The sequence below is a fragment of the Macrosteles quadrilineatus genome, unplaced genomic scaffold (assembly GCF_028750875.1).
Source record: "Macrosteles quadrilineatus isolate MER2022 unplaced genomic scaffold, UCM_ALF_1.0 Scaffold_6__1_contigs__length_79288215, whole genome shotgun sequence".
NCBI classification, from domain to species: Eukaryota; Metazoa; Arthropoda; class Insecta; order Hemiptera; family Cicadellidae; genus Macrosteles; species Macrosteles quadrilineatus.
Genome location: NW_026542599.1, coordinates 11,637,581 through 11,649,876, shown reverse-complemented (window position 1 = coordinate 11,649,876; position 12,296 = coordinate 11,637,581). Strand labels below are relative to the sequence as shown.

General features: G+C 33.9%; 1 protein-coding gene across 1 annotated transcript; it reads right to left on the bottom strand.

Annotated features, from left to right (window-relative positions):
• Window positions 1-9,608: 9,608 nt before the first annotated feature.
• LOC128996983 (ubiquitin-conjugating enzyme E2 N) lies at window positions 9,609-12,067 on the bottom strand. Its single transcript, XM_054422553.1, has one exon. It carries the CDS (start codon window positions 11,840-11,842, stop codon window positions 11,387-11,389), a length of 456 nt encoding a protein of 151 aa, XP_054278528.1. The 5' UTR covers window positions 11,843-12,067; the 3' UTR covers window positions 9,609-11,386.
• Between the last annotated feature and the right edge of the window lie 229 nt (window positions 12,068-12,296).

Sequence of the window (12,296 nt, the reverse complement as noted above, 5' to 3'; positions counted from 1 at the left end):
TTTTGTGCTATTTATTTGTGATTCCTGAAAAGAGAGCCAAGAGCACTTCTCAAATGCTAGCGATTATAAAACAGCTGATTAAAAAGAATGAAATTATAGTACTGTATATTACGTTACTAGTCCTGAAAATAGGTATTTACCGGACGAGTGTGGTTGTTCCTGTGCGAGATGAAGTCAAGTGTGGAATTACCATACGAGTCCGGTAAACACATAATGGACGAGTGACGTACGATATTTTACGCCATACTACTCTAAGCTAACTTAACAATGAACAATCTGTACAAATCCTTATATATTCCGACCTTCTAAAGAACTGACAATCACTACTTATAACCTCTAAGAGATGTTATGTTTTTGTTTATAATTATAACCACTCATTGCCAAATAATCAGCTGGTTGGTATCCGGTAAAAACTCATTACAGTACAGTAGTACATAATGAAACCCCATTTGATTAAGCTGGCGGCATTGAGTCTCGTACACGTATAAGAGTTGTCACATAATGCTATTAGTTGTTACCGATTTTAGCTACCTAGTTCGGGCCGCTGACGCTTGGGTCGCGGTAGTCTGTCGGTAGTACAGTGCGTGCGCCTTTGAGGACCTTTTAACCATTTGGTATTAAAAATTTATTATAAAACAATGAAACTAGAAACAAACAAACTTCATCAACAAAAATGACATTTTATAACCTACAATGAAAGCAATAATAAAAAACAACCCAACTGCCTTACCAACAAGACCGAGGTGGAGTATTTCGGGCCGCTGACGCTACTCTGGAACAGCGCTGTTCAGGTAACGATAACCTCCATTGAGTGGCTACTCTAGTACATGTATACTCAATGCTGACGGCAAACAGCTGTTTTCTAGACCAAATCCTTGCGTGAGAAGTTCGTTAAAACAGTGTAGTGTGGCGTAATAGTATATTTCATTACTAGGACCGAAAGTGGCATTTTCCGTCGCGTGCTCAAGTTTTTGTGTGAGGCGAAGCCTCACACAGGGAACTCCAATTTCACGTGCGAGGCGAAGCCGAGTATGTGAGAGCTATTTTCACGTACGAGGCGAAGCCGAGGACGGGAATAATGGAGCAAGTGCCGGATAATAACTTTCGGTACGAGTTATGAACGATACTTTTCATCACGACGCAAAAATACACAAACACAGATTAGCAGACCTCAGTAATAATACAACTATTTTATTTCTTAATTCATTCGATTGAACATCAAAATAAAATAAAATCTTCTAAAAGAAAACCTACGTATATTTCTCAATAAATTTGGTTTAAACATGAAAATAAAAGAATAAAACTTCTTTTAACAATACATACAGCTGATTCAAATCATTAAATTAAACCATAACAAAACACTAGCGCGCGTAGAGAATAAATGGAGAACTAATTGAGAGCGAGGGAAAGTAAATTTAGAGCTTGGGAAACGACTACTTTCACGACCACTAACTTTTGATGTCAGCTGTTATCGAAAATAGTTACTTTCGTTACGGAGTGATGAAATAGTATATTACGTTACTAGTCCTGAAAATAAGTGTTTACCAGACGAGTGTTGTACACACATTTTAGACGAGTTACGTACGATAGTTTACGCCATACTACTAAATCCGTACAAATCCTTATATATTTCCACCAACTAAAGGACTAAAAATCACTAGTCTTAACCTCTAAGAGAGGTTATGTTTTTGTTTATAACCATTCATTGCCACCTAAATACAGTATAATCAGCTGATTGGTGTCCAGTAAAACTCATTGCAGTACAGTAAGTATGCAATGAAACCCCATTTGAATAAGCTGGCGGCAAACAGCTGTTTTCTGGACTAAATCCTTGCGTGGGAAGTTTATCAAAATAATTTAATGTGGGGTAAAATATTTTACCTAATATTTTATTCATTACGGATACTTGCCTGCTTTTAAAACAATTTTTTTCATTTCTATTTTCTATGGCCCTACAATTAAGACTTTAAGCGAGTTTTCTTTAATTGAAACCACTAACTTTTCCTGTTTCGAAGCCAAACGACGAAATAAAATATTACTGACCAAGTAAAAACCTCACCATTGTCCTTTAACATGCTAAGGTGTTTGCCGTCCAACCGGAAGTGTACATTTCTTAGTAGTGTGTAGAGGTGTGAGAGCTTTCATATTACATGATTCAAGCGACAGCTAAGAACTGTACTATTTTGCAACCATTCACTGCTACTGGTTGTCGTGCCTTGGCCGTGTGTCAGTGGCTCAGTGTACTTAAGAGCTTGCTCACTGCATGGTTTTTAAGGCCTGTTTTGCCAGAAGCGGCTGGTGCGTCTATCGCTCAGCAATTATCGCTCCGCAAAAAGCTGTCCACTGCTTTGCATTGTTTCAGGTTAGTCTATTTTGCAAGACGCGTCTATTGCTACAGCCGCCAGCATCTGTAACTGAGCCGCTAGCATCCATTGCTGACCACGACCACTGCTCCTGGACCAGACAGAGACGCAGTCGCTAGCGATTATTAGTAGAAGAAACACTTGTTTTGATGTTGACTTCATTTTATTTTATCAGTTAACAAACTAAATCAGCTAAAAATTCCGAAGTGACATTTTACAATATTAACCCCCCTAAATTTATAATCCTCCCCCCACGTTATTCTTATAGGGAAAAACATTGAATGTTGCCGATTTTGGTATGCTTGGTGGTATGGTATTATTTCAAAGATTTGAAATAATATTAATGTTCATGAATTAAGTTTTCTACAAAACCCTCCTAGTGTTTTCCAAAAATCACACCTCTTCACCCTTAAAAAAAGCCCACTTTCAAAAATTGGTAATATATTTTTTTTTTATTTAATGGTTTTACAACTTTTTCTTGCCTAAGTTTTTTTTTTCAAAAATTTGTAATGCTCTGTATTCTCCTTTGTTTACTTTAAATCTTAGTCATTGCATGTTTTTTTTTTTGTAACTTTACTCCTTGACCTCTTTTGCAGTAGTCCTTGTGATTTTGTGCACTTAATGTAATACTTGTATGAGACATGTATACCACTCGTGTAACCGGTTTCATAGTTCTGTTCTGTTACTGTTCTATGAAATATATATTTATGAAAAGTTTAACTATATTGTTTTGTTCTGTAAGACAAACAAAATTTACCAATAAAAAACAAATGCACTTCATTAAAATTTAATTGGGAATAGTGACACAATAAACGCACATTGGTAAGAATATAGTTTGTTATGGTAAATGTTAATGTTTGTTTTGGTTAGGCACAAGTTAAGCACAGAAACCAGTTAATTTCATGTTACAGTATAAACAGATAAGCAGTGTTTTTTTGTTTTTGTTACTATTGGTTTTTTACTCAGGTAGGTTACAGAGAATTGCAAGCTACATAGAAACACGCTTGTAGGACGACCATGCGCTTTCAGCTCTTGTAGGTTGTGCTGGATATACTAAGGAAGAGCCAGAGCGGCGAGCACACTGGCAGAAATTCCTATCACACAGGCCACAGAGACTTCCTGAGCATCTTCCACCATGAGCGTTGTATTACATGAGAGCGAGAGGGCGTAGTTGGTGTGCCCTAGACACCACTGAAGTATACCGTTGAATGTTTCCTGTGATTTTTTTGTGGGTATGTGTAACCATTGAATTTTGAAATGGGGAAAGGCATACAACCGTTCATATATCTGTTGGTGCAGAACTTCAGAGTAATCAAATTGTCAACGATTACTCTTTGATGAATCTTTCTGGTACTTAACAGTCATTGAATTAGCAAAGCTGGACTTCAAAAAGGCTTAGCACCAATCAGATTTATTTATTTATATTTTTGAAAAATAATGATTTGTTACAGTCATACTCATCAAAATTCAGGTAAAATATTAAAGAATTATACAATCATTTGTTTGTTAAAAAAACAATGGTTACTAATCTAACAATAATAGTTAACAAATTTAAAAAAAAACATACAAAATTTTAAAATGTAATTTATAATTCTCTGAATATCAATTGAACTCTACTTGGTTGGCCTGATTTGGAATTGGATCTGATGAACTAAAGGATCGTAAATGAAAACTTTAAAAAAATTATTTATATGACAGTTTGAGAAAAAAGAGTCAATATTTCACACCTTGGTCAGACTAGTCTGAGTTGAACAGAAGTGAGTAAATAACAGGATAACACTTGGAGAGCTTCTTCTGAAATTGACTTGCTTCAAAGGGGGATTCTCACATTACTGGGCCTTTGCAAATATGATCAATGAATGAAAAATTATGTATGTACACAGAAATAATCATTTAAAATTCGGAAAATGTTTAATCGTTGATTTACACTGTTACAAATAAATAAGGAACCCAGAATTTTTAAATTTGGTTTATAATTTTTTTCTTCTGAGAAGAAACACAATATTGTATGTATATGTTCAAAATGTATTCACTGAATGATGTTACTTGTGGTCATTGATGTTTTTAAAATATTGCGGACATTTTTGTAAAATGCAAATATTTTGTATTTAAATTGAGTATGAAATTCAAAACTATGTTAAATATAAATTGCAAGAGTTTAAAGTTTTGAATGATTCATTTTAACAAGTGAAGCATTTTTGAATTCCTTCCAACAAGTTATTTACAACTATGATTAATAATTTTAATAACTAAACATTTTTCATCCAAACGAATTGTTTTTGAGACCAAGTCACTCTAAATCTTCTTGGTACACAGGTGTCCGAGGAAAAAATAAATATCTCCATCAGGTCACAGTGAAGTAAGGTATAGAGAAACATTCAACACTATTTTCTTTTGTTATTTTTATATTGCAGAGTGGTGTATAGCACTATTGCTGGTGTCTAGGCAAAGTATAACAAACAATATTTATCTTTGGAACAACCAATATTTACCCCATTCCCATAGTCCGATCATGATGATTCGCACACTTGTTAGAATAAACATAGGTTTACATTTTCTACACAACTTCATCAAAGTTTTAGTTATCGTGCTAACTGACACACATACACACATAATATGACTGAACGGATAGTGTTTTTGGCCTCTGGGGACACCAAAACAAAATTTTAAGTGATTAAGGTCTTACCATGAGACCTACGGTATCAGCTTATTCCCTATATGAAAAATTTGCTGATAAAGAAATGAGAGTGATATAATGTCATCATACTGATTGTATTACAGTATAACATGTTAGCATGGTTATTTTTAAATAAAAAATACATCGAACGAGAGTTAGTTGTTTCTTGATGCTTCTAGACCGGACACCCTGTTTCTATATAAACCTACGAAGGATCACAAAATTTTGAGAAAACCCTAAGCCGCACACCTATAAACAGCATACTTGAATGAAAGGTCTTCACAGTGCTCAATCTGTGGGGGAACCCGGCGGAACAGAGTTCCAATACCAGTACCTCTCTTTTGGAGAGATAAAAATATTGGCAAAAGGTACAAATCACATTAAATAGGTTGTTCCAGGACCTAATTTTTTACAAATCGAGCATTGGGTCTTCATATTAAACTGTAGTCAGATAAACCCTCTCCTATAAGGGCAGTAACAGTAACTCAATTAAAGGGCTGTATTTAATCTCACATAAAATAATGAAGATGCATCAGCTGTTTAGATTTGTTTTTATTCATATAGTATTTTGTTTTTTTTTTTACTTTGGCTCTGAATTTATCTTTTGATTCTCATATAAGGTAAATGGACCAGTAGCTGACAGTGCTCCAGAAGCTGACAGTTTGAGTTTCATTACATTATAATGTGGCCTCTTAAAAATATTTACACATGATTGCATTTTTAGAAGAACATATGTTTATTCTTGATTTGTTTAAAAAAAATCAGTGAAATTTAGCCTATACTCGCTGAATGGTGGTGGTTTGAAAGCGACCCTGTCTGTACACATCACATTTAGTCGATTCCCTTAATGAAATTGTTAAGAAGGTAAGTTTGGTTTTTTGTAATTTCGCTAAATTTCTTAAATAGTATTAATGATTAGGCTCATTATTTTTATCAATTATACCTTTGTTGACAATTTCATGATAAAATTGGGGTGTTAGGGGTTTTGGATTTAAAATTATATCAATGTCAGGCTTTGGTACACAAAAGCCATACAAGTTCCACTAGCTGACAGGGGATATTTGCTACTTGCACAATATTAAATTGGTTTTACCCATCGAAATTTGCATGCTATTTATTATTTATGTGATCTCAACCACACCTTAAAATGTCATTATAATAAAGAAATAAGACCCCATAACTACTTTTAGCGAATTTCCCTATTGGAAATAGAGCTATTACCGTAGGTCTCATGGTAATTTTTTAATATAATTTTTTTAATGTAAATATTTTTTATTTTAAAATATGTAATAGTAGTTTACGCAACGATTGCGTTAAGTGAGTCTTTACGACACGAGTAGAAAATTTAAGGCACGAGCCTTGGCGAGTGCCTTAAAAACTTCTACGAGTGTCGTAAAGACTATTAACGCGAGTTGCGTACACTACTTTACCTACGACCGTTTTTTAATTAATATCAATCTGGATTTAATTACTAACAATCACTACTGATAACTTTTTAGAGAGGTTATGATTTTGTGTATTGTCATTGCCACTGAAAGTGATGCAACGACTTGTTGTATAATCAGCTGATTTCCTGTAATTACGTGTTTGTTAAACTTCGTTAAATATTACATTGCTAGCAGCATTCTTACCATAAATAATATTGTATCACGTACAATTCGGCAAATATTTCATTTATTTTTGGACTTCCACCAACTTAATTAAGCATACGCGAGTATCAACATGAACAAGGTGGATCAACAATTAAATTGGTCAACTGATCAGCTGATTAGTTGACGTTCAAAGCATTACAATTTTAATTATTTTCTCTCAATACTTGAACCTCATTGGTCCGTTACCTGTGTGGATATGAGAAAACTATGCGGATATGAAATGAAACTATGCGGATATGAAAGTAAACAGCTGTAAAGTGAAACTTTTCAATTCTAAGAACTTGACTGAAATGGCTACTTTAATAAACGGTCGTAGGTAAAATAATTTTTCTTAATAACGTTTTACATGATTTTATTATTTAATTATTAAGTTAGATTTTATTCGTCTTATAAATTATAAAACCCTTAGGTTTAGCAGGCTAGTACATTTTTAGTTCCAGTGTCAGCTACTGGTACAAGCACTTTTTTCACTGTCAGCCATTGGAACACGTACAAAGGTTGAATTAAGTTTAAAAATGTTATAAAATATATTTAAAAAACCCTTTTTGTATGACAAATTTGAAAACTACACTAAATTTAGAATCACATAAAATCCGTAATATTTCTTTAGTTCCTATTTATTCAAAACCACGGATTATTAAGTGCGTATAGTTTCTTATACTGTCAGCTAATGGTGCGTTTACCTTATATGTTTACATTAGGATAAAGTAATTAGTTTTGACTCTGCCACACAGTTTAATGCAAATATACATGAGATTTACATTAAAATAAGCAATATATATATATATACGATTGAGATTTTCCTTCGCATAGTAATTGTATGCATAGACTAACTAACTAAGGGTGTGTGTTTTATCGATGGTATTTTTTTTTTTTTTTATATATATATAGATTTAGGGACCCACATTCTTCTCTTAGTACTCTTGCTCCAATGCGGGCAGAAAAACTAGTTCCTAATAGACAAAATAACATTTTCCTGAATTGTGACTTACCTTCCACCACTAGGGCTGTTTGTTGAACTGTGATTGTTTTCAGTTTTAATAAATGTCTCATTGCGTGTTGTATTAATTGTGCCATGTGTTATTCATGATATTTCAACCTCTTGGCAAACTATAAGAGGGATCATCAACATTATAATTGATGATGCGCTTCACTTCTGACAGCACCAAATAGCTGTAGTTAATTAATGAATGATTTTGACAGACAACATTAGTTGTAACCTTACCCCAATAGTTTTATTATATTTTACATATGGTCGACTGTGATACTGTTCATGACTCCTGGTAAGTTTTTTTGTTAGCCTATAAATAGCTCTGACGTCTATTACACTTCTGTTTTAAGGATAATACTTATTAGAAAATAACATAATTTTTCTTCCCACTGCATGGAAATGGTTCACATTGCCATACCTGTAAATAGCTGATTGCAGCTCTAGAGCTTGCTGATCGCTGATTTCACTGTTGGCGTTACTACACCAACCACAGCCTTAGTTAACAACCAGTAAGCAAATAACACTACGGTAACTTAAAAAGCGAACATAACCTAGAAATTTCATTTTATATACATCTAAAAAGTTAATCTGTGTGTTATTATAAGTAAATTTTTGGTGGTAGGGAAAATCTTGTATGTATTACAAGCACAAAAATATATTACCGCTCACTAAATGTTTGGCTAAACTCAGCAAGCTTCGTGCAGACATCTACAGTTCTCGAGCAGCAATTATGTACTTTGCGCTCTTACACAAAAATAGCTAATTACAGCCAGGGCCGTATTTAGAATTGATGAGACCCCCAGCAGCTCCCACCACATAGACCCGTCTATATTTCAATTCTTTGGAAGGTTGGAACTTAAGGGTATTGCCCTTTTGTTTCAATAATCTGATCGAAAAAAGACCTTTAGAAGAGGCTAGCTAATAAAATAATGAGTCTATTATTTTTTTTAAATAGCATTATTAGGGGTCTCAGGTCAGGGCTAGACATTTTTCATTCCTTTCAGGTTGAGTAAACTTCGTGCATCGGATCAAAATCAGGTACCGGTACCTAGTTTCCGAAATAATTATTTTAAAATTGCCTATATTAATTGATACCACTAAAGCCTAATCGGTTTACACAAAATCTAGAATCACGGCCAAATTGTAAGGGTCTTCTGCGGTCACAGTAAAATCGTGGACATCTACCGTGGTTGCGGAGGGGTCGTGAACATCTTCTACGTTCATGGCAAAATAGTGAACATCGTGCGCGATTGCGGAGACATCATCATCGTCTTCTGGAATCCCAGCGAAATCATGAATGTCTCCTGTGGTTGCGGAAAACAGTTAACATCTTGCACGATCGCGGAGACATCATCTTCGTCTCCCCTGAACACAGTGGAATCATGAATGTCTCCTATGGCCACCAAGAAATAGTTAGCATCTTGCGCGAGAGCAGAGGCGTCATCTTTGTCTCCTTTGACTACAGTAGACTCCCTCTTATCCGGACTCCTCGGGACCGAGGCCAGTCTGGATAACGGTTTTTCCGGTTAAACCGACGCCCCCAAAAATTTGTTAAAACGCACCGTTTAAATGCATACTGTATACAGTATTTGACTTAAATTTACCAAAACGGCCCTATATTCCACAAAGGTTTTAAATTGTTCTAGGCCTAGGCTACTATAGAAATGCAACTGTTATGATACAATTGTTACAAAAATTAATGTGTACTAAAATATCTCATAACTTATCATCTTAGGGAAAAAGGAGCAAAACTTCCCCACAATAATAAAGACTGTTTATACTTTAAAACTTTTATTAATATTTAACACTGTTTCCAGTGACTAAAGTAACAGTTCACAAAATAATAAGTTACAGTGTCTGATTGATTTTATTAGAGGTAACGGTAAGTTACAAGTTTATCCATTCTCGCCAACTGCAGTAACTAATAGATGCATGCTGCACCTTCCCATTTTATTAAAGAAGCAAAATTCATTGTACAGTTTAAAAAAATAAACTTTCATTAAATCAGTGACCATGGGACCAATACCTGTGCATAACAAAATATCGCAATTAGGCTAGGCTGATTATATAATTGATTACAACTCTTAAATTAATGTAAACTGCATATTTTTTTAAGCAAAATAAAAATGCTCTAACCAGTATTACCATAACTTAATACTAACTTAACTCTGATTAATATTTAAGCTGTCAACATTTAAACTGAAAAAAAAAAGACTTTGAACTGATCCCCTATTTTACAAAGCAACTTTCATTCCAAAAATTATGCATTTGATAATTGAAATTGGTAACACCAAATAACACAGCAAAAAAACACATCTGTGAGCCAACACTTACAGCTTACTGTAATACGTAGCCTATTCAGGGTCGTCTGGTGGATGCGCATTTGCACTGTTTGGTTTTCTCTACAATCAAGATGAACCATACGTACACAAGTTTTTGTCTTGTGATTTCATATTTGACATGCAACTATATTGTGGGGTTCCTTCTTAATTTAAAATTTTAATTAAATTGTATGTCTTGACTATCAATTGAATTTCATTAGGGTCTATTTCAAACATTAGCAGGCCTTAAAACTTGACAAACATAGTTTTGGAAACAAAATGACAAGCAAGTTACAAGGCGGTGGAGGAGATCGGTTTTTAAACATTTGTGAAATCTGATAAGTTACTATAGGTACTATAAGTTTAATAAAAGGTTAACTTAAATGAAATCTTTCTTTACTTAATACATTTTAAACACCTAAAACAGGTTAAACATAATAAATTATTGGGAATTACAACAAACAATAGGCTACTAAAAAAACTGTACAGTAAGTTATTTAAAAATAGCCTAATCTGAATACCGATAAGTACACTGTAAAATATGATAGTTATTATGCCATTAGGCCTAGCATGATCCAAGTGTTAAAATGTGTCCATTTAATATCAGCTGAACTTTGTGATTTATAATGTTCTATACAGTAATTATACATTTATTATAATTCTTCTATTATAGTAATTATAGGCTACAACAGTTATTATAATTCTTTTATAATTTAGCCTGGACTTGAATTAAACTTTGAAAGGTTTTTGTAACTCAATTGTATGATTTGTTTCAATGGAAACCTCAGTTACCAGAACTCAAAGGTAACAAGCAACCAACCACACCCGATTGAATTTCAGTTAAGTTACTGGAATTAAGTAACACAGGGTTTATAAAATTTTTTAAAATTATAATTCTACTCACTATACAAAAGACCTATTATTTACAAGTCATAACGGCCAGTTTTCGCAGAAGGCCTATATTTACATGTGACAAAAATATTCATGAATGAAATTAAAACCGGGGGATATAAGAACTATAAAATGCTGAACGTATTAACAGTGAAAATAATCAAAACTCTAATTGAAAAGAATAATTTAATAACTAAGCTACATGAGCTAGCAGAAAAATGTAAGCTCAATTCAACCAAGCTAGGTTTGTTTGACAGTCCAATAGTTTAAGAAAGATCAAAGCTTAAGTCTGTGATGAAAAAGGTGCTTTTAATAATTAAATTTGGGTATTTTGGGTAGGTATATAAACATTGTAGAACTGCACATTAACTTAACCCTTACGCATCTGTTTGATGCAAAAATTAAATCCTATCAATGTCCGTATCATTGTAAATAGTTTTTGTTGCATAGAATTTGTTTTCCAAACCTCAGAAGATGCACGTGTTCGACAGTCAATTGTCCATGGCGTATCTCCGAGTCCATTCCTTGGCATTACGTATGGCTTCACTTTCATTAACCTTCCATAGTTCTGCGACATCATTGGCCAGAGGATCATCCGGGTTGGGAGCGCTGAGTAGAGCTTGAATCGATAAAAGAACTGTTCGGATCTGAAGAGCAGGACTCCATTTGTCTTTAAGTATATCAAGACATATTCTGCCCAATCTATCAATGTTAGGATGATAAATTTTTGTGATAAATCTAACTTTTGGAGCTGACATAGGATAATCTTCAGGCAAAAATAATTCCAACTTGAAAAGACCACCTTCAAAAGGTGAGTCTTCAGGACCAGTAACAATAACGTGGAAATATCTAGCGTTACTATCATCTGGAACTGCACTGATTCCTGGCACTGGTTCTTGCATCAATCTTTGTGTTTCCTTGATGATTCTTCTCGGTAAGGCTGCCATAGTTGACACACAATTGTGGAACAGTACAAAATGTGGTGCTAGGTACTGAGAACAATATAGCGTATTCAAACCCTAAGGTTCATAAAATAAAAAGAAATCAAAACTTACTTCAAGGTGGTTCAACAAGATTATGGATTTTAAAGCTTATTAGTAAAATCCCTTATCAACGGCAAATATTCAGCACTGTAACTTCACTATACCTGTACCTCGGTGTACCAACCAACAGCCAACCAAAGAAACGAAACGAAACAACCATCAACCAACAATACTACCAACATAACTGTTTTTAAAATTTTCTATGTAGTTTTGAATATAGAAATTAAGTTTATAATCACGTATTAGCTTATAATTAATTAACTAAGGGTGGCAAATATACTATTGAAGAATGTATGTTCAAATTAAGTGTAAACTATTGCGCCAGAGTTGTATCTGGAAATAACTATCTTTCTAATAT

Bases quoted from the DNA above. Each gene is read 5' to 3' on its own strand.
- LOC128996983 (XM_054422553.1), bottom strand. From the start codon at position 11,842: ATGGCAGCCTTACCGAGAAGAATCATCAAGGAAACACAAAGATTGATG.